This window comes from Ruditapes philippinarum, unplaced genomic scaffold (assembly GCF_026571515.1).
Source record: "Ruditapes philippinarum isolate M1 unplaced genomic scaffold, ASM2657151v2 ctg4185_1_1_1_1, whole genome shotgun sequence".
In the NCBI taxonomy this organism is placed as follows: domain Eukaryota; kingdom Metazoa; phylum Mollusca; class Bivalvia; order Venerida; family Veneridae; genus Ruditapes; species Ruditapes philippinarum.
The window spans coordinates 21,846-41,813 of NW_026861333.1; the positions used below are offsets into that span (position 1 = coordinate 21,846).

Consider the following 19,968-nt stretch of genomic DNA (forward strand, 5'->3'; position numbering starts at 1 on the left):
TCTGATCAATAACTAAAGAACGCTTAGGCCTAGGAACTTCAAAATTGCTATGGTGATTGGTCATGACCAGAAGATGACCCTATTGATTTTGGGTCAAGGGGTCAAGGATCAAGGTCACATTGACCTTGTAGGTAAAAACAGTTTCTAATCAATAACTAAAGAACGCTTAGGCCTAGAAACTTCAAACTTGGTATGATGATTGGTAATGGCCAGCAGATGACCCCTATTGATTTTGGAGTCAAGGGGTGCAAGGTCAAGGTCACATTGACCTTGTAGGTAAAAACGGTTTCCGATCAATAACTAAAGAACGCTTAGGCCTAGGAACTTCAAACTTGGTATGATGATTGGTCATGACCAGTAGATGACCACTATTGATTTTGGGGTCAAGGGGTCAATGTCATATTTACCTTGTACTTAATGACAGTTTCTGACTAATAACTCAACAACTCAAGTTGCCTTGATATTTTTATATTTAACTAAAAATGCTGTTGGTATACACATTTGAAGGTCTTATGTAATAAAACAACTTGGCTGTCATTAATGAGGCCTACATGATTCATAAAATTTATGCAGATATTATTTTATTATTATTATTTTACTGGGTCAGAAGTCATGCATAATAACCTGATCACATGACTAATTGGCTGCTGATAGGGGGCATACATGTTTTACAAACATATCTTGTTTTGATTGTGATACAAAGGCAAGTCAGTGTCAAGATACATACTCCTTTTTTTACCATACATCAACTTTACTAATACTTCATGGTTACATATTCAATATAACATGGTTTTATTTTTGGGCAATCATTTTGAGACATAGTACATGTATTTTCATATTTTTTTCTTTTTTAACAGGAAGCATTCAAAGCAGTTGAAGATATTCATGGATTGATCTGCCTGTCTAAGAAGAACCCAAGGCCTTCATTAATGGCCAACTACTATACAAAGCTCGGTCTTGTGTTCTGGAAGTCTGGTAACCCACTATTCCACGCATCCACTCTTACCAGACTGTATCATCTATCCAGAGATCAGAGGAAGAACCTCTCACCAGAGGAACTGCAGAAGTAAGGCTTAACATAATACTTAATAATTATGTCTCCCCCACCTCGGGGGGAGACATATTGTTTTTGCCCTGTCCGTCCGTCCGTCCGTCAGTCCGTCCGTCAGTCCGTCCGTCCATTCTTCGTTTCCGGACGATAACTAGAGTTCCTTTTGACCTACAGCCCTCAAACTTCATAGGATGATTAGTCTTATAGAGCTGATGATCCCTAATGTTTTTGGGGTCAGTAGGTCAAAGGTCAAGGTCACACTGACCGTTGGTCAATTTCTCGTTTCCGGATGATAACTAGAGTTCCTTTAGACCTACAGACCTCAAACTTCATAGGATGATTGGTCTTATTGAGCAGATGATCCCTATTGTTTTTGGGGTCAGTAGTTCAAAGGTCAAGGTCACAGTGACCGTTGGTCAATTTCTCGTTTCCGGATGATAACTAGAGTTCCTTTTGACCTACAGCCCTCAAACTTCATAGGATGATTGGTCTTATAGAGCAGATGATCCCTATTGTTTTTGGGGTCAGTAGGTCAAAGGTCAAGGTCACAGTGACCGTTGGTCAATTTCTCGTTTCCGATGATAACTAGAGTTCCTTTTGACCTACAGCCCTCAAACTTCATAGGATGATTGGTCTTATAGAGCAGATGATCCCTATTGTTTTTGGGGTCAGTAGGTCAAAGGTCAAGGTCACAGTGCAGTGGGGGAGACATGCGCTTTTTTACAAAAGCATCCTCTAGTTTACTAAATGTGTTTTTCTCATTAATTAAGTTGATGGCTAATCTCTCCCCAGAATAACTACAGAAGTATAGCTTTAATCACCTAACATATGATTTATAGTCAATAATTTACTTGATGTGTTGTTCTCAATAATTAAAGAGTTGGCTGTTACATGCAGAAATGCCTGTTAGTTTCAGCAGATTAAATACTTGGGTATTTAATTGCCTGCTGGTATATGACTGAAATGCTGCTATAACAGGGACAAAATCTGACTGAATAAAAACCACAGAAATAAAGAGGATTATGGTGAGTTGACTTAAGGTTATAGTAGGTTGGCCTAGGGTTATAGTAGGTGGTCTTGAGGTTAAGGTTGGCTGACCAAGGTTATTGTAGACTGACCCATCTAGTTACTTTTATCCTCTGACAATTAAGCTGGAAAGTTGCCATATGACCTATTCAATGTTGATGAGACATACAACCACAAAAAAGGCTTGTTACTTAGCTTTTTTAGCACTGACCAATGTTGATTATATATCTGATAATATCTTGTAGTTTTAATCATCAGTATAAGATAAAACTCATCTTGCTTGCAGGATGGCATCTAGAGTATTGTGTGCCACTTTGGCAATCCCGATTCCAGCAGCTAGGAATGCTATCGATACTTTACTTGAGATGGGAGAGGAGACAGCGGAGAAACAAAGACGTCTGGCTTCACTCCTAATGTTACAAAGTCCACCAAAGAGACAGGGACTTGTTTCTGATCTGGTTTGTACATTGTGTAGTTATAAAATTATTGATGTCATCATCTGTAGTAAAAATGAGGGGATTACATAGATGTACATTGTCTTACTATGTCTTGAGAAAATACACAATTTATGAAAAAAGAATGAAGATATTAACTTGTCTCTGTATTTATAGGCCATATTATACCAGGTCCCTCAGTTTTCAATTTTTCATTGGTAGAATGTTATGTTGCTAAGGTTAACCTATTAAAATTGAATGATATTTAGAAACAAACTAAACAAACGAAGTGTTTGTTACTTTTTAATGTTGGAAATTTCGGGTCATTGGAAATTTTGAATATGCAAGCTTTGATTAAATTGTTGAAATTTGTATACTTCGAATTCAATGTAAACCAGTAAGCTCTGATAGAAAATATTGTGTAAAATATGCTGTTGATGTTTTCTTTTCCACAGGCAAAACACAGTGTACCACAGTATGTTTATCCAGAGTTGAAGAATTTGTTTAACATTTTGGAGGTAGATTTCCACCCTCTGAAGCTGTATGAGAATGTAAAACCATGTATGGACTTTATTGCTCAGAATGATGACCTAGCCCAGTATGTCCCAGCACTGGAGGATATCATTGTTACACGCATTCTTAAACAGGTATTTATTTTGAAGAAAAAGTCGAGCTATCATGATCGGTGTGGCGTCATTGTCATTGTGCAAAGCCCATTATTCAAACATCTTTAAAGTTATAAACATGAAACTTGGAATACTTGCTCATCGTGGCAAGGTGCAGTTGTTAGACAAGGGCATAATGGTGAATTTATGCTAATATATTATAAATAATGGTCATTGGGCAGTTAGCTTAGTCTGTTAGTTTAAGATACAAAGTTCTGTTAGTATTTCACAGCCTGTTTGTGATGAAAAAATGTATTGATGGGCTTCTGGTAAATCTGCAAAGTTCCCATTTATAAACATCAGCTTATACTTAACATTGTTATGCAATATATTGTGATGTAATTTTATTAAAGGGGCGTCCGTGGCTGAGTGGTTAAGGTCGTTGACTTCAAACCACTTGCCCCTCACTGCTGTGGGTTCGAATCCCGACAGGGACTTTGGATTCTTTCATGTGGGGAAGCTATCCAGCTAGCTTACGGAACGTCAGTGGTTCTACTCAGGTGCCCATTTGTGTCTGAAATAATGCACCGAAGGGCACCTGGGGTCTTCCTCCACCAGTAAAGCTGGAGCGTCGCGATATGACCTATACTGTGTCGATGTGATGTAAAACCCAAAACAAAAAAAATGTTGTATTTTATGATTTAACCAGGTATCACAGGTGTACCAGACCATAGAGATGTCAAGATTTGCTGCCCTCGTACCATTTGCTACAACGTTTAGACTAGAAAGACTTATTGTGAATGCCTCTAGACAGCTAGAGCTACAGGTTAGTTTCTTTATTTTGTACTATATAATAGATCAGTGCCATACTGTAGTAACACAATTAATTGATGGAACATGTAATTTGTTACAATAGTGTTTCATTGAGCTTGATTCAAGATCACTTGTGGAGAAAATCTGGAAATAGTTTCTATGATTTTAATTTTACTTTCTGGAAACACAGATTATAATGAGAAAACAACCTCATTCCCATACTTTGCTTTATTTGTATAATGAGTTGTGCCAAGTTTAAAGTAAGAAAACTTTCTGTTGTGAGTTTGAGGGTTGTCAAAGTATCAAAACTGATCTACTGACAGTAGCTGTCCTGGTGAATGCATGTTTTTTACAGTCATTTTAGCTGCGGTCACTCTCAGGATTAAATAAATTATGTAATTTGACATTTGTTGACAAATGTTTTCAAGTTGTAATTTTAAAATATAATGATGATGATGGGTACAAAGGTCTTGAATTTAATCAGATGTTTACCAGTTAGTATTTGAGACAAGTTCAGAAAAGATGAAAGTGTGATATTTTGTTTATCATTTGAAATATAATTGATTTGAACATTTAAGAATTTGCAAGTAAACATTGAAGAACTTTTCATTGATTAAAGGTACGAATTGACCATAGAGAACATTCTTTGAGTTTCGGTACAGACCTTGGTGTGAGCCAAAAAGAGGAGGTACCGGAAGGTCCGTACATACAGCGCATGCCTAGTGAAGTGATAAGGATGCAGTTGACTCATCTGGCAACAGCCTTGCAACAAGCTGTGAGAACACTACAGCCCAGAGAATCTAATGTAAGATTTCCTTCTTAATTGTGATTGATTAATACATATACTGAGACCTTCTTTCAAAAATCATTTGTGAACAACCAAAGCTAAATCAATATTTTTTTCAAAATTTTGTTCATAATTGTTTGGAAAAATAACTTCATTTTTGTGACTGTATATATTTGTTTGAAATGAGTGTATAATTTTAACTATATTTATAGCTTTAATCTCTTGCCTTCCTTGTCATGTATTCTTTGTTTTGTCAAAACAAATAACATTTGTCATTATATAAATAAATATTTTCTGTTTTATAGAACCTTATGGTTCAGTTACAAGCCCAGAAAGAGGATATGAAGGCACAGATCATGAATAATTATAAACTGACGGCAAAGAAGGAGCACACTCGTATATTGCAGAGAAGATTGACCATCGAGCAGAGAAAAGAACAGCTAGAGCACCTCAATGACCAGAGAGTACGTATAGTCCACGAAAAGTGGTTCTTATTAGCATTATGGAATGGTGTTGGGGTCTGTTTCAGAAGGGAAAATATTAATTGTGTCACAATTACTATGTAAATTCCAAATTTTCTTACCTATATAGCTTCAGTTTGTATGACTCTGTTAACAACTTAAGCTTTTTTGACAGTTGCAAATGTATTAATGTTTAAAGTGTTATATCAACCGATGACAAATTGTTATAATCATGTTTATATACAAGGTTTATATACAGTTTGTTGGCTTATATTATATAGGAACGAGAAGAGTATGAACAGCAAGAAGAAACCAAGAGAAAAGCTATCGAGGCGGAGATGGCAAGACTGGACCGTGAAGCTAAGGAGAGAGAACGTCAGCGTATCCTCGCTGAACAACGTGACATACAGAAAAAACATGCCCTAGAGAGGATTGAACAGCTGAAGAAGTCAGAACTTGGAGCCAGGGTCGTGCAGAATATCGATGAAGAGGTTAGTGACCTACATGTAGATAAAGTAGAGCCATTTACAAGTTTTGCATTCACTGTAGCCTTGTGTAATTTTTTGTGCAAAAAAAAAAAAAAACACTTGAGAATTAATGTCTCCCATTTATGACAAGAGTAAGTTTAACCACAGGAAAAAGAAATTACAGAATTTTATTAGTGTGTTGGTCTTTAAGTGTCAATGTTAAACTGGCAAAATATAATATAGAAAATTTAAACCCTTCACAGTTGCGTTGTTTTCCTGTTATATCATACCTGGGAGATTTTTTAACAGGAAGTGACTTGGTCATGTAATGCACATAGATTTAATACGAAAATGGAATAAAATGTTTCATAACAAAATATTCAGTTGTCATTTAAGTAGGGTAAGGTTATATTTATAAAATTTGCAACCCTCTTTGTCTTTTAGAATGGGTAAAACTATGAAAACATCAGTCTGTAAATGCAAGAAAAGTATGGTGTTCACTGTTCTCTTTTCAGTTAATTTTGAACATTTCCCCTTAAATGATGAATGGTTTCATCAAGATTAAAAGATGAATAAGTATATTTAAGACTATTATGGTGGTAAGGGTTAATGGTGTGAAAACATTACGCATACTGGGGTTGTAGTACACCAACATCAAGTGTATTTTGTGTTACAGGACTTAGCTAAGATGGATGTTGATGATATTATGGCTAAACAAGTTGAACAGCTGGAGAAAGAAAAGAAAGATCTCAATGAAAGACTTCGTAACCAGGAGAAAAAGGTTTAATTTAATTTACTTTTATAAAAACGCTTACAAAATAAATAGAAAGGGGCGTCTGTGGGGGAGTTGTTATGGTCGTTGACTTCAAACCACTTGACCCTCATAGTTGTTGGTTCAAAGCCCAACAGGGACTTTGAATCTTCCATGTGCTAGCTTACTGAACATCGGTGGTTCTACTCAGTTCATACCTGAAATGATACATGAAAGGGCATATGAGGTCTTCCTCTACCGGTAAAGATTGGAAGTTGCCATATCACCTGTAATGTGTTAATGTGAAATAAAACCCCATAAAAAAAATTAAATTGGTTCCAAATGAGTGTTCATTGTTTGCGTTTCAAATTTTCTAGATTTAAACTAAAAGCCTCAACCAATATGATACAGTTTAGGATTAGAAAATTGAAGAATAGATGATGTTGAAAAATAATGGAAAAGTATGTGTAGTAAGCCAAATTATCATCATAATGCAGCATTACATCATAAAGGCTGTTTTTGAAAATGAAAGTAAAAAGTTCTGCACAAGAATTAAAAAACAGTATCAAGTTAAGGTGTATGTTAGTTTAGTGTGGTAAAATTTTGCTTTGATTTCTAACCAGAAAAATTTTGTTTAATTTTAGATTGACCATATGGCTCGTGCTAAAAGATCAAAGGAAATACCATACCTTGAGAAGCAGTACGAAGAGGAAAGTGTACGAAGCAGGGAATTCTGGGAGCAGCAAGAGATTACAAGGGTAAAGTTTCACGTTATTTTTTCAGTCTAGAGAAATTTTGATTCTTTTTGTCAGCATTACTCTTCTTTTTATTAACCAGGTTTTCAACGAAAACCGGGTTATTGTAATGCCGAAGTCGGCGGGCAGGCGTCAACTTTTGGTTTCCGCTCAATAACTTGAGTTTGCTTTGGCCTATTGACACCAAACTTGGTGTATGGATAGCTTATATCAAGAGGCAGCTTGGGATTGCTACCCAGGTGTCTGTGATCAAGGTCAAGGTCACTGTTACTAAAAATAGAAATTCAGTTTCCGCTCAATAACTTGAGTTTGCTTTGACCTATTGACACCAAACTTGGTGTATGGATAGCTTATATCAAGAGGCAGCTTGGGATTGCTACCCAGATGTCTGTGATCAAGGTCAAGGTCACTGTTACTAAAAATAGAAATTCAGTTTCTGCTCAATAACTTGAGTTTGCTTTGACCTATTGACACCAAACTTGGTGTATGGATAGCTTATATCAAGAGGCAGCTTGGGATTGCTACCCAGATGTCTGTGATCAAGGTCAAGGTCACTGTTACTAAAAATAGAAATTCAGTTTCTGCTCAATAACTTGAGTTTGCTTTGGCCTATTGACACCAAACTTGGTGTATGGATAGCTTATATCAAGAGGCAGCTTGGGATTGCTACCCAGATGTCTGTGATCAAGGTCAAGGTCACTGTTACTAAAAATAGAAATTCAGTTTCTGCTCAATAACTTGAGTTTGCTTTGGCCTATTGACACCAAACTTGATGAATGGGCAGCTTATATCAAGGGGTAGCTTGGGATTGCTACCCAGGTGTCTGTGATCAAGGTTAATGTATTTAGTTTTCATGTTATAACTTGAGTTTGCTTTGACCTTTTGACACCAAACTTGCGGAGTGGCAGCTTTGGATTGCCACTTAGATATCTGGGAGCAAGTTCAAGGTCATTTGCTTACAATAGAATTTTCAGCTTCTACTTAATTACTTCAGTGCACTATGACCTATTGATTGCTGTCACATCAAAACTTAGTCATTGAAAACCTGGTTTTCGTCGCATTGCGGCGCTTCTTGTTAAATTTATTTCTTTGGTAGACTTTCACATGTATGGGTTAAGTTGGAACTTGGATTGGGATAGGGTTTCAAGAAGTTACATTCATCTGTCATATCACAGTTAGATTACTGCCACAGATAATTGAATTCTCTGTGAGTCATGAAGCTTGCATATGGAAGTTCAGTGTTTCTATGCAAATTAATTCTGTGCCTAAAAATAGTACACAGAGGTCCATCTCGTAGTCTGCCTTCCTCAGAAAGGCATTAACATAGTGATGAATATTTGATTTGTTCTCCTGAAACCATACCTAAAATTATTTAAGATTATTGTAATTATGGCTGCCTGAAGTTTAATAGCTGTCTAAAGACAAATATGTTACTATAAATAGATAGAAAAATTACAAGAAGAGCACGAGCTAGAGATTGCCACACGAGACCGGATGAGAAGAATGAAGAAAGACACAACAGATTTCCTCATACAGCTCAAAGATAGAAGGAAGAAACAGTACAGGGTATAAATACATTTACATCTTTGAACATTAATATTTCTGTTGAAATTTTAGCATTTAGAATTAAGTTGCTTCTTCTTATTTGAATAATGCATATAATTATATTGTCATTACAAAGACAGAGTTACTGATTTTATTCTTCATAATGACAAAGTTTCATTAAACAAAGGTATAATGGTTAAAAGGTCATAGGACTCCAAAGTAAAATCCTAGGATTACCTCCCGTTTATTCAGGAAACCATCTAGTATGTGCGAGGGGTGTCTTTAACCAAGTGGTTAAGGTCTTGTACTTCAAACCACTTGTTCCTCATTGATATGGGTTCAGATTTTGCCAGGGACTTGAATTATTTTCAAGTGAGGAATCTTTGTAACATCTGTGGTACTACTTAAGTGACCCCTCGTGCCAGAGAGCACCCTGGGGTATTTCTCCACCAATAAAGCAGCATAGTCACCATATGACATTTTCATTGTTTGCGTATCTAAATCTAACAAAAAAAAAACAAAAACAAAAAAAGTAGGTTAAAGCTCATTACTGACATAGTGCTTTGTAGAGGCAATGAGAAAGTCAGAATCTACAAATGTGTGAAACATTCAACTGACGAAAAATACCTCTAGAAATAAAATAAAAGCATCTCATACACTGTTTTTGTGTCGCCTTGAAAAAGGCGAGATATAGGGCCATTCTTAAAAAAATGTTTGTTTGCAGTAACCCGACCCAGAATTTTCAAGGTGGGTAGGTAGGTCGATTTTTTTTTTTTTTTTTTTTATTGAACTGTACTTCAAAATAAACATGGAATTTCAAAATGCTGGACAATATATGCTTTGTTTATCTGGTAACAATTAATAAATTGATAACTGAATTCTAATTTAATAAGACCTACATTTTATTTCTTCTATTAACCTTTAAAAGAACAAAACAAAGCACAAGGCATAATTTTCTGATTAAAAAAAAAAAAATTTTATCCTGACCATGAAAAAAAAATTTGAGTAGGGGCATATTTTGTGAGTCGGTCGCGTTACTGCAAACAAACATTTTTTTAAGGATGGCCTAGGGGTTACTTTTGTCGGCGGTGTCGTTGTCGGCGTCCCCTAAAGCTTGTCCGGAGCATAAGTCAGTCATTATAAGTCTGATTGACCTCAAACTTGGTATGCATGCTTCTTATAATGACCCGAAGTGCAGTGCACAAGAACCGGTACTCTGCACTTATTTTTTGAGTTATTGCCCTTTGTTTATTTTCATACTTTATTTTTGTCCAGGCCATTTCTCCTAAAGTATAAAAGCTATGGACTTGAAACTTCATAGGATGATAGATCTCATTAAGAAGAAGTGCAGTGCACAAGAATGGGTACTCTGCATTTCTTATTTTTTGAGTTATTGCCCTTTGTTAATTTTCATACTTTATTTTTGTCCAGGCCATTTCTCCTAAAGTATAAAAGCTATGGACCTGAAACTTCATAGGATGATAGATCTCATTAAGAAGAAGTGCAGTGCCCAAGAACTGGTACTCTGCATTTCTTATTTTTTGAGTTATTGCCCTTTGTTAATTTTCATACTTTATTTTTGTCCATGCCATTTCTCATAAATTATAAAAGCTTTAGACTTGAAACTTAATTGGATGATAGATCTTATTGATAAGAAGTGCAGTGCACAGAAACTGCTGATCTGCATTTCTTATTTTTATGCCCCCGCCATGTAATGGCCGGGGCATATAGTGTTACCCTGTTCCGTCATTCCTTCCTTCTGTCATTCCGTCATCATCAGTTTCCGTTCATTATCTTAAGAACGGTTGCACACATTCAACTCAAATTTGACATATGGATATGTCATGAGAAAATACAGGTCAAGTTCGAATTTGGTCATGGTTCGATGATTTTTGGCAGAGTTATGCCCCTTTTACTTTGAAAATAATATGAAATTTCTGTTTCCGTTCATTATCTCCCCAACGGTACAACACATTCAACTCAAACTTGACATATGGATATGTCATGAGAAAATACAGGTCAAGTTCGAATTTGGTCATGGTTCGATGATTTTTGGCAGAGCTATGCCCCTTTTACTTTGAAAATAATATGAAATTTTCAGTTTCTGTTCATTATCTCCCCAAAGGTACAACACATTCAACTCAAACTTGACATATGGATGTGTCAAAGGAATGTGCAGGTCAAGTTCAAATTTGGTCATGGTTCAATGATTTTTGGCAGAGTTATGCCCCTTTCACTTTGAAAATAATATGAAATTTACAGTTTCTGTTCATTATCTACCCAACAGTGTTACATATTCAACTTAAATTTGACATATGGATATGTCAAAGGAATGGGCAGGTCAAGTTGGAATTTGGTCATGGTTTGATGATTTTTTGGCAGAGTTATGTCCCTTTCACTTTGAAAATAATATAGATACATCTTAGGAATAAGCAGTTTAAGTTTGAATTTGGATTTCAATGATTTAAGACAAACTTATCTTTCCTGAATGTTGGAAAAATTTTGAACTTTCACTTTCAGCACTCTTACTTTTAGCCATTATTTTGGCTACAAATATGCAATATGCTATTTTTAAAAGGTTTAGACTGAATAATTTCAGTGCCTTGAACATTGTATGAAAATGGTTTGTGTTAACATTGAAAAGTTTTAAGGGCTTTGAACTTAAAATGAAAAAAAATAATTAATGCACCATCTGAAATTTTGGCTGCATGCGGGGGCATCCGTGGCATGATGACACATTTCTAGTTTGAGTTATTGCCCTTTGTTGATTTTCAAATTTCATTTTTGTCCTAGCCATTTCTCTTAAACTATTGTTTACAAGGCGACACATCGGACTCACGGAGTTCTAGTACAAAATTCATGTAACCTGTTTCTCTACAGGAAAAACTTGCTGCATTTGAGAAGAAACTTATTGAAGAAAGGAAAGCTAGGTTGGCTGCCAGAGTGGAAGAACGAAAAATAGAGAGAAGAAATAAGTGGACACAGGAGAAAGAAGAAGCTGAACAGAAGGCCAGAGATGAAGCTCTGAAGAAAGGTATATATCCTTATGAAATGTTAATGATTACTATTTGATTATATTTTAATGGTTAGATGCATAGCTTTTTTGCAGAAGTAGATACTATTATAGTATACATTTTTATTTGGAAGGATGATAGTGCTAGTGAAGTGCAACTTGTACAGGCTACATGTGTACAATGTTTTATTAGGAAATTCAGGAGAGAAAATTACTGTTTTTCTGCTAATTTCAAATTGTACCGTTTACATATAATACATTTTAGTCAAAGTCTGGTTGTATTCAGGGCAAAAATTGATGTACAGCATAAGATGAAGGCCTGTCTGGTAAAGTAGGTCTGCAGGTTTCACCTTTATGGTTTCATTGCGCAAGTTTCATGGTTATTGTTGTCAAGTTTTGAAATGATTAAAATTTCCTACCATAAATCTGTCACAGCTGATGTATTAATATTTTGGAGGTTTCAGGTCTTTGAATTCTTGAATATTTTTAATGTAAAATACCTGGTGACGGGTCTCTGAGATATGACCTGGTCTTTGTGAAATAGTTAAAAAAACATGCCTGTTGTTTGGTCAGCAGGGGTGTGTAAATCCTAAGCCCGACTTGTCCCTGGGCAAGTAGCAAAAATTCATATTTCCACACCCGTGGTAAAGTAAACCTGTGACTTTTAGTCTTAAATGAACAAAATTAGTAGCATATGTTTCTGTGTATAAAAATCTTTATCTTTGTTTTGTTTGTAAAAATCTTGGCAAATATCTTGATCAGTCACTCTCTGATAGCAAGTACATTAAATTAAACACTCAAATCCCTTGTGTAATGATGTAAAATGTTAACAGAGCGTGAAGACAAGGAGAGGCTAGAACAGGAGACGAGAGAACGCGAGGAGCAAGAATATCAGGAAAAAATGGCAAGACTGGAGGAAATTGCTGCTAAACAGAAGCAAAGGGAAGCAGAAATAGAGGAGCGGGAAAGAAAAAGGAAGGAAGAAGCAAGAGCTGAAATGGATAAAAGGTAAGGATTTGATCAGTGTTCGTTATCCACAAGGTTTAACTAACCATTTGTATTTTTAGGAGGAAAATGATGTTCAAGTATGTAAAAAAGGTCACTTGGAGTACTTAATGTGGAGCTAGAAACGCCTTATGTGTAGTGTTTGATAGTTTAATACAAGTTTTGTTGTGTCTTACAATGTAAAGTCTGGTCAAACTTCTCAGACTGGACTGGGTTTTATAGGTTTGCAATGGCTGCTGTCAGAGTAGGGTTTTCTTTGTAGTTTTCGAGCTAGAAAACTGAGAGATTTATATATTTTCCCCACATGTACTATTAATCTTCCTTAAATAATACAGTTACTGTATTTAAGGTCTTAAAAGTATCTTGTCTTTAAAAAAGTAGCATCTTCTATGATAATTTTCTTTATGATCTTGAATTAGTCAATACTCTGCTAACAAAATGATAAACTTTATGTAAGAAAGCTAAATCCACTGGGGTTTCATTAAAACCTGTAAGCCATGCGAAATTCCTGAGAATATTTTATAACCACTCCGCTACTAACAGTTACTGCTTTTACATTCCTTTCTAGCTTATTCTTGCATATACCTGACTACTTAATAAATGAACAAGCTTTAAACGCCTACATACTGCCTCCGTGGTCGAGGGGTTAGAGTCGATGACTTCTAATTCAATTACATCTCTGGCGTGGGTTCGATCCCCGGGAGATGCTTTGGTAGTTTAGCGCGGAGGAAGGTAGTCTAGTACTGGTGTAACTCCAGGAACGATGGTTAGGAAACGACCCGCCTATATAACTGAAATACTGTTGGAAAAAGGCGTAAAATGAAACAAACACCTACATCCACCTAGCTTATCTAAAGTTCATTTAACATATGCTTACATGTTACACTGCGAAACAAATTATTTTATCTATGTTTCTATGGTTATTTAGCAGATCAGACAGGGGACCACCTCGAGATAGAGAAGACAGATGGCAGAGAGGTGGTGGCTTAGAAAGGCGTGAAGACGCAGGACCACCCACTGAGAGGCAACCTTGGAGACCTGCTGCAGGTGGTGGTTGGAGGGAGAGAGAAAAGGAAAAACATGACTCCTGGAAGAAAGACCCAGAATCTGGGTTTGTACTTAACACACTTATGTCAGAACATAAAAATTATCATGAAATAAGTTATACCTTAATCAAAGACAAAAGAATATTGTGAATAAAAAATTTGAACAAAAATTTTACAGTTAAAATTGTTTAGAAAATTATTACTTTGGATAAATAATTGAAGATGAAATATATTTTCCATGAACTCTTTTTTTTTGCCTTTAGTGCAATCGAGGTAGATTATAATTTATATAAATGATTGTGTATGATGGGGTATGATTTACAAGTTAAATTGTTTGTAACAAACTTCTGAAGTAAAAAACTTGAATATAATTTGATACAGAGATGATAGACCAATGAGTGAAGAACGTGTTAGAGATGATAGAGAAGAGCGTGGAGGCTGGCGTGACCGTGTTCCACCACGTGATGATCGACCTCCAGTAAGAGACGAAAGACCTTCTTTCAGAGATGAAAGGCCACCTCGAGACGATCGACCACCAGCTCGTGACTCATGGAGAGATCGTGAGGGTGGTAGAGAGGCAGGTCGAGATCGCAGGTTTGACAATAGAGATATTCGCCTTGACAAAGAAGAAATGAGTCGTTTAGATCGGGAACGTGGAGAGAGGGGAGGATTTGATCGTGGTACCCCTTCACGTGATGGTGGTGGTGGGGCTTGGAGACGGGGTGGTGATAATAAAGATGAAGACCGATGGAGAAGAGACGATGGTCCCAGAAGAGATGATGGTCCCAGAAGAGATGATGGCCCTAGAAGAGATGATGGCCCTAGAAGAGATGATGGACCTAGAAGAGATGACGGCCCTAGAAGAGAAGGTGGCCGAGGTGAAAGTTGGCGTGACAGAGAAAGAGATGGGGGAGGTGGTAAGCTTCTTGAATATCATTCATTATGAATTGATGGAAATGAAAGGATTCAACAAATATTGTATGATTATCAGATATAATGTTGAATGATTTAATGTATACTCTAAGGCAAATTGATGCAGATAAATATTTAAGTCAAGTAAAACTATAAAAAGTAAGTTTCAGTAAGCGGAGTGGTTGCCTTATGAATGCTAAGTTTTAAAATTTACATTGAGTTTTCAGCGCAAAACTGTTGTGCAATTTCATACAACAGGTTAAAGATTAATGTTCAATAATACCTGTAATTTAGGTGGAAGTAGCTGGCGTGACCGTGAAAGTGCTGGTGGTGGCGGAGGTGCATGGAGAAGAGGTGGTGATGACAGAGGGCCGAGAGATGATCGTGGTCCTAGAGATGACCGAGGGCCGAGAGAGGATCGTGGTCCTAGAGATGACCGAGGGCCGAGAGAGGATCGGGCGCCGAGGGATGAAAGACGTGGTCCTCCACCAAGAGATGACAGAGATGGCTGGAGAAGAGGTAACTGATTAATCAAACAAAAACAATTCTTCACTCTTCAGTTAAACATTTGTGATTAAGGTGTGTTTTCATTTTAGCTTCGCACCAGTGCTCATTTCTCTGCAATCTTATCAGTGTGTATTATACTGGATTTTTATGTCCCCGAAGGGGGGTATATTTAAATCACACCGCCTGTCTGTGCGTCCCCACTTCATTCGTGTCCAGACTGTAACTTTGTCATACATTGAGGGATTTTGAAATAACTGCACAAATGTCTACCACATCAAGACGATGTGTCGTTTCAAGATCCATGTATCTACCTCAAAGGTCAAGGTCATACTATCATTTTGAAGTTTCACATCGCAATAAGAGTAAAATGGTTCACACACTCGTGTTTGGACTGTAACTTTGTCATGCATTAAATGATTTTTAAATAACTAGGCATAAATATCTATCACATCAAGACGATGTGTCGCGTCCAAGAATTACATCCCTGCCTCAAAGGTCAAGGTCACACTAACATTTTGAAGTTTAACTTTATTAGAATTAATAGGTACACACACAATCGTGTCTGGGCTGTAACTTTGTCATGCATTGAAGGTTTATAGAATGACATTGCATAAATGTCTACTACATAGAGACAATGTGTTGCGTCCAATAATCACATACCTACCTCAAAGGTCAAGGTCACACTAACATTTTGAAGTTTCACTTTATCACAATAAGAGTTTATAGGTACACACATTTGTGTCCGGATTGTAACTTTGTCATGCATCGAAGGATTTTAAAATAACTAGGCATGAATGTCTACCACATCAAGACGACATGTTGGGACTAAGACCCATGTCCCTTCCTTCAAGGTCAAGGTCACACTTATAGTTTGAAGGTACTCATTCTCTGGAGAAAAGTTGGGAGATACACATTCATGTTGGGATTGTAACTTTGTCATGCATGGAAGGATTTTAAAAGAACTTGGCACAAATGTCTACCACATCAAGACAATGTGACGCAGCTAAGGCTCATGTCCGTGTGTGTGTCTCCACTTGCACAACAATCATGTCCAGACTGCATTGAGGGATTTTGAAATAACTTGCCACAAATGTCTATCTCTTAACAACATTCTGTAGCGTCCTTCTACAAAGGTCACACTTATATTTTGAAAGTTTACGCTATCACAATTAGAGATTACAGGTACAATGATACAAAGAAAAATATTAAGCAATTATTTACTTTCATTCTCTTTTCTTTTCATAATACCTGCATGCTTAAGAAACCTTTTCGGGGGCATTCGTCACTTGGGCGACAGCTCTTGTTAATTTTAATTATCTGTAATGTATATCTGAAATTGACAGTGACCAGTTCCAAACTTAAGTATAACTAAGTAAGTTATACAAGTGAAGCTTTGTGTAAGTTAAGGGGTTTTGTATAAAATGAGTAAAGATCTTAAATAAATGATTTAGTTTGCTCATAAAAGTTGATTTTCTTTAACAGATGGCCCTCCACCACAGAGAGAAAAACCTAGAGAAAGACCTGCTGGAGGAGGTAATTAATCTTTGATGTATTAAACCTTTACGCTTATAAATATTAGCTTGTATTTGTTATTTACTTTCAATTTCATTGAAGAAAATCATTGGCTAGAGTCTTAAGGAATATATGTTAAGTAGTTTGTTGTAAGATTACTGAATAAGTCAATTGAAGCATATCTAGTACAGAACAGGAAAAACTGGAACTAGAGGTTTTACTGTTCAATAGGACATGGTGTTCTGTTTTAAGTGTCTACTGTGACACAGTTTCTTAAAAATGAAACTAGTACTTGTAAAGTCATGGAAGGACTATAAGTTAATATCACTGGATTGAATTTGTTTGGTTTTTACGGCACATTAACACAGTTTAGGTCATATGGTGCAGTAACAGGTATGATTATTTTGGCTCACCTCCAGTGTTACAAACTTAGCAACACCAGGGGCAAAACTGGTTTAAAACTAATTTCCTATTAATACCAATATTTGTCAGCCATTCTTTTAAACACTTAATTCATTTCAGAAGATGATGGATGGACTACAGTCAAGCGTTAAAACACAACAACCTGAAAGTTATATACAAGTTCTTACTTCTTCAAAATCATGTTGTAAATTTCTGCTAGAATTCAGTTATATCAATTTTCTTGTTTAAAGCTTGGATTTCTCATGTTATTGGCGTTTTTTTTCCCTGCCATATTGGCATTATCATTTTCATGGGTTTATATGTTAATTTATAAGTTGGGTTATTTGTATAATGTATAAGATTCTGTGAAGATATACAAAGTGTGATCATTTTACGTTTGATGTATATGTTTGATTATTAAGTTACTTGAAATTTGCCCAGATAGGATTGTGTCTTATAGATATTTAATATTAAATTTGTATCACATTTGTGGAATTCAAAATTTGGTTTGAAGCTATTCAAATACATTTTGAAATGGTAATACGTGAGGATTTTTTATAGGATGAAAATAAAAAACCATGCTGAATTATAAAACTGTTAAAAGCTTAATGAAATTATTTAGTGCTATATTGTGATTATACTGGAGATAAATGTGAACTATGTCAAGTGGATTTGAAACTGAATATAACTTAAATGATGTAATAAATGGCTATAGGACACTATATTTAAAAATTTTCATAACCACAAAAGATGCATTGAAGGATGACAAGACTTTTAGTGCGGACATCATTGTGTAAACAGTACTAAAACATTGAAATATTTAAATCCAAGTCTTGTATGATAATTATTCATTTTGCTTTGTAAAAAGAATGGCTTATAAATAATAGATGCCAAAAATTGTAAAATCAGTTCTTCTAATAAATTATTGCCACCTGAAATTGGATGTTATTTTATTTTGTATCATTCTAGAAAAGACCCTATCTATGCTAAGGATTATGATATTTATTCAACTTCTAGCTTTGATTTGAACTTTCCTTAATTTAAAGATAAACTATGCTCATCTTTAAGTGAAAAAGTTTATGCACAGAAATTTATGAAATTCTAACTGAATATGTCTAACTTGAATAAAAGAACGATTAAACTATGTATGGCCATGGGAAGCTGCGTCAAGTAAAGTTGGTCTTTTCTTAAAATAACTGCCATACATTCATATCGTGACCACCTATAGTATATAGAATTTTAAACATAATATATCTAATTTGTACGAAGTCAAAACCTGTTTATTTTATGTTTTAAGAGACTGTGTTGCAATTATCAATAGTTTGGAATATCAAATTTGAGCATAGTATATCTTAAAAAAAAAAACAACAATGTTCTCTGTATACTCTTATTTGGTACCTTGATAATCTGATTGATGAAAGTTTAAAAAGGATACTGTTGCTTGACTTTCATTTATTGACCGATACTGGCCTTTATCCTTTTATGGTGGGTCTGTCTGCATAGCTTAATGGTGAGAGCACCGAATTTATAATCCATTTGTCACTGGTTCAATCCTGAATGGAAGCCAAACTTATCTGTGACAATAGATCTCGGACATTGAGTCTAATGGATCATTTGTCTGTCACTGCTGATTCAGAAATCATGTGGGAATAATAGTTGGTCATTAGTCAAGAATTTGTAATCTGGTAAAGTTGGTTAGGTGGACCAACCTCCAAGATACAACCAAAAATGTGATAAAATCTGCATAAAAGACCCTCTGAAGGTGTTTCCGGATGATTTAGTCAATGTAACAGAGGCTGAAATAGATCTTATGTCTTGCTCTCATTTAAATGTCAAAAAACAGCCGTTGGTGTTGATCAATATTCTTTAGCTAAAGCTTGCAGTCAAAATTGGCTAACCTGGATTGTGTTAAGTGTATAGGAACTACCTAGATGCTTAATATGATAGTTGGTCATAGCAGTATACAGGTGAAGTTACACTATAAACATTGGTACAAAATGTGACTATAATGTCTCTTGATATTTATGGTTTCAACCCACCAGTACTGTCAAGTGCAGCCAGATAGTGATCTTTCACCTCTATAGACAAGTGGCTGCCACCTATGTTAAATCACTGATCTGTAAAGTTGTTCGGATGGTTTCACATGAATGCAAGGAATCTTTACACTCCAGTGAATGGAAAGTGATACAAAATATAGGCTTTGTGAAAGTTGTTTTGGTATTAATTGTTGCTCATGGTACAATGTTTCTTTTAAAACTGAATTTGTATAAATGTTTGAATCTATTAATTTGCATTATCAATTAATACTTGTAAAATAGTTCTGTTTACTTAGATCAAGGGCCAGTTCAACATTTTTTATGCTGCCGAAGGGAGGCATATTAAAATTGCACCGTCTGTGCGTCCCCACTTCATTTGTGTCCGGACTGTAACTTTCTCATAAATCGCGGAATTTCGAAATAATTTGGCACAAATGTCTACCACAACAAGACGATGTGTCGCATCCAAGAACCACGCCCCTTCCTCAAAGGTCAAGGTCACACTATCATTTTGAGGTTACGCAATTAGTAATAGGTACACACATTCGTGTCCGGACTGTAACTTTGTCATGCATTGAATGATTTTAAAAAACTTGGCATAAATGTCTACCACATCAAGACAATGTGTCGCGTCCAAGAATTATGTCCCTACCTCAAAGGTCACAGTAACATTTTGAAGTTAACTTTATCACTATTAGAGTTAATAGGTACACACATTCCTGTCCGGACTGTAACTTGTCATGCATTGAAGGATTTTAAAATAACTGGGCATAAATGTCAACCACATCAAGACAACATGTTGAGTTCAAGACCCCTGTCCTACCTTCAAGGTCAAGGTCA

General features: G+C 35.8%; 1 protein-coding gene across 3 annotated transcripts; it reads left to right on the forward strand.

Moving 5' to 3' along the window:
- Nucleotides 1-849: 849 nt before the first annotated feature.
- Nucleotides 850-18,030, forward strand: LOC132715290 (eukaryotic translation initiation factor 3 subunit A-like). Of its 3 annotated transcripts, none has more exons than XM_060698280.1 (17): nt 850-1,066; nt 2,364-2,535; nt 2,967-3,158; nt 3,826-3,942; nt 4,549-4,734; nt 5,022-5,180; nt 5,459-5,668; nt 6,321-6,425; nt 7,040-7,153; nt 8,594-8,716; nt 11,576-11,729; nt 12,542-12,716; nt 13,642-13,824; nt 14,141-14,676; nt 14,966-15,190; nt 16,661-16,711; nt 17,213-18,030. In XM_060698280.1, exons 1-17 carry the CDS (start codon nt 930-932, stop codon nt 17,242-17,244), a joined length of 2,871 nt encoding a protein of 956 aa, XP_060554263.1. In that variant the 5' UTR covers nt 850-929; the 3' UTR covers nt 17,245-18,030. The 3 variants fall into 3 exon arrangements, with proteins under 3 accessions (XP_060554263.1, XP_060554264.1, XP_060554265.1); XM_060698281.1 differs by having other exon boundaries at nt 17,216-18,030; XM_060698282.1 differs by having other exon boundaries at nt 13,645-13,824.
- Nucleotides 18,031-19,968: the final 1,938 nt, after the last annotated feature.